A 2734-nucleotide genomic window follows, 5' to 3' on the forward strand; every position below is an offset into this window, starting at 1 on the left:
ACTTATGTGAAGTCTTGTGACTTGTATCGTGAATTGTATCGTTTGTTGAATATAATGATGTGAAGTGAGTTGTGACAATAATACCAAGATATGATAATTTTTATGATCTAACTCATATGTATTATTTATCATAATCTTATTTATACTGATAGATATCTCACCCTTTTCTTGTTGGCCGTTGCCTTTATACTGGTAATGTGCAGGTGATCTGCAGTGAGTGGAGAATTAGTTGCTGTGATAGTTCGAGTCAGTGATGTCGCTCTGATATGTAACACTCGGGGGGTGCACGCTATAGTTTAGTTAATTGTTCCTTTGTTGAATTTTTAATTGCTTATTGAAGTATGGTTACAGCTTGAAGCTGATTTTGTTGGATTAAAATGCCACGATATTTCTAAGATTGAATATGTTGAATTCCGCTACGAAATTGAAAGTTGTTTCTTTTGAAGACTATATCATTTTGAACGATTCATCCGTTTATATGTGTTATGTATCTGTTAATATAATGAGCAGCCGTTTGCACTATGAAGTAAATGTGACATCCTGATTGTGATGAGTTGTATTTAAAAGATGAATTTTATACTCTGATTCATTAATATTACGCGGGATAAATTGGGGTGTTACAGATGTGGCTAAAGCAATCCAAGATATGTTGGCTTCAAAGGGTGTGAAGGTGAGTTTAACGGAACTTTAATTTGCATGATATATTTGTTTTGACACCTCTTCTCTCGCGGGCCTTAATTTATTCTGAAATATTAATGTAATTATTTCCTGATTGCAACATCTGATTTGTTATACTTTACAGAAAGGAAATACTTTGTGAGGTTTTTAGATAAGCAAATACAGGAAATTAAGTTAATGATAAATGCGATAAGAAGATTTGAAGGTAATTGGGTGTTTCTATTTAATATATTGGCCGGAAAAATTCATATCATATCGTTTTGCCCCATTTCTTATGATGGATCCCTCACGTGACATGTTCTCCACTCTCCAACTTCTGAAATCTGATATTTACTGACTATAGTACATGATTAATACTTTCAAACATATGTCTCTAGATTATATTGTGGCTTGTACTCATTGTTACTTTGAATATTTCCATTAGGAGTGAGATGGGTTTATCAAAAGATGAAAAAATAACAAATCAAGAACAAAGGCTTCTGCTGCTGAATGGCATAGGAAAATTGGAAGAAAGCTCTGTACCGAATGGATCTCGAGACAATTTTGCAAGCTGCTGCCAACCGAATGGTGTACATTGCTGCCAGGAAAATATATACTCTTGCTTTTGTAAGAGTCAGGTGTCAGTGGATAAAAAAATGATCCTGATGTGAATGAGACCGAGGATAATATTTTGGCTGATAATAAGAGAAACGGGCACAATGATTTCTTGGATCAGCATCGGGAAATAAAGTTCATGCAAGTTTCATACTATGATAACATAAGAGGAATCTACAATTGCATTGATATTATTTAGTAGGTTAGTTTACTTAATCTTTAACAAATATTATACAACTTCATGTTTTCTATATCAGCTTCATTTTTTTCTGATTCCTATGTTGTTATTTAGATCAATCCCTCATTGTATGTAAAGGTCTAAATACTTTTCAGGTTTCATGATATATCAAATTCCAAAGCCTAGAAATTCTTTGAGCTTCTTGATGTTAATTTGATCGATTTCTTACCATAGTTAACTGACTGTTTTGCATGTACCTCAATATATGGAGCAATTCCAAATACACCATGGTTGGATCACTACAAACTGGGTCAGAAGTGAGGGCCATGACAGTGAGTTCAACATTAATTTACTTGGAGTGCAAGAGAGATGTTGTAGAAATTTGGGATAAGAAGAAACACATTAGAGTTGATAGGTTACAATTGGGCATAAATTGTAAGGTTAATTACATGAATCTAGACATCAATGTATATATTGTTTTCTTACTTTATACATTAATGTAGCATTTTTTTGATAAACAATGAGATATATTAATAAGAATTGAGTACAAAAAGTACTCAAGACAGTAACATGTTTAACAGCCAGCACCACAAACCACCTACCCTTTACATAAACTTAAGCAAAATCTAAAGGAGTGTGGAACCATTCATAGAAATTACAAATCACTCTCTGTTTTGAACCTAGTGCTAACCACCACCAAGTGAACATCTTCACACTATGAACAATTTCATCTACATCACCTACAACATTGTTAAATATAATGTCGTTACGTTGTTTCCATATGCACCAGCAAGTTGCCATCCATATACCTGCAGCTCTCCTTAGTGAGCAAGATTTCCTTAAGGCATTCATAACCTGCAAAAAATGATCACAGAAGCCTGTCCCTAATGGTACATCTATACCTAACCACTCCATGATCTTCTTCCAAACCCTTGCTAGGAATGCATAGTTCAGAAACAGGTGGTTGGAGTTTTCAGCAAAACCATAACCAAACACACATAAGCTCATGTCAATATTTGCAATGATGTTTCTTTTCATAAGTTGATCCCTCGTTGCCAATCTATCCATAAACAATCTCCAGCCACATTAATGTAGCATTTGACACTCTCCAAATGAATAACAATAGAAAGAAATTTCTGTGATTGCAGCCATAGGAAATGAGTTAAAAGAAGATACACATTATACTTGTATAGGAATACAAGATGAGTTTTCCTTTCATCATACTAAATTTATTAAACCAAAGTCAGATGTGGTGAGTCAAAATCCTTGTCTATTGTTGTCGTA

General features: G+C 33.9%; 1 protein-coding gene across 1 annotated transcript; it reads right to left on the minus strand.

The window, feature by feature from the left end:
• Positions 1 to 2065: 2065 nt before the first annotated feature.
• On the minus strand, positions 2066 to 2518 carry LOC131631863 (uncharacterized). The gene has a single exon (XM_058902635.1). The coding sequence runs from the start codon at positions 2516 to 2518 to the stop codon at positions 2066 to 2068; it is 453 nt and encodes a 150-aa protein (XP_058758618.1).
• Between the last annotated feature and the right edge of the window lie 216 nt (positions 2519 to 2734).

This window comes from Vicia villosa, unplaced genomic scaffold (genome assembly GCF_029867415.1).
Source record: "Vicia villosa cultivar HV-30 ecotype Madison, WI unplaced genomic scaffold, Vvil1.0 ctg.000878F_1_1, whole genome shotgun sequence".
NCBI classification, from domain to species: domain Eukaryota; kingdom Viridiplantae; phylum Streptophyta; class Magnoliopsida; order Fabales; family Fabaceae; genus Vicia; species Vicia villosa.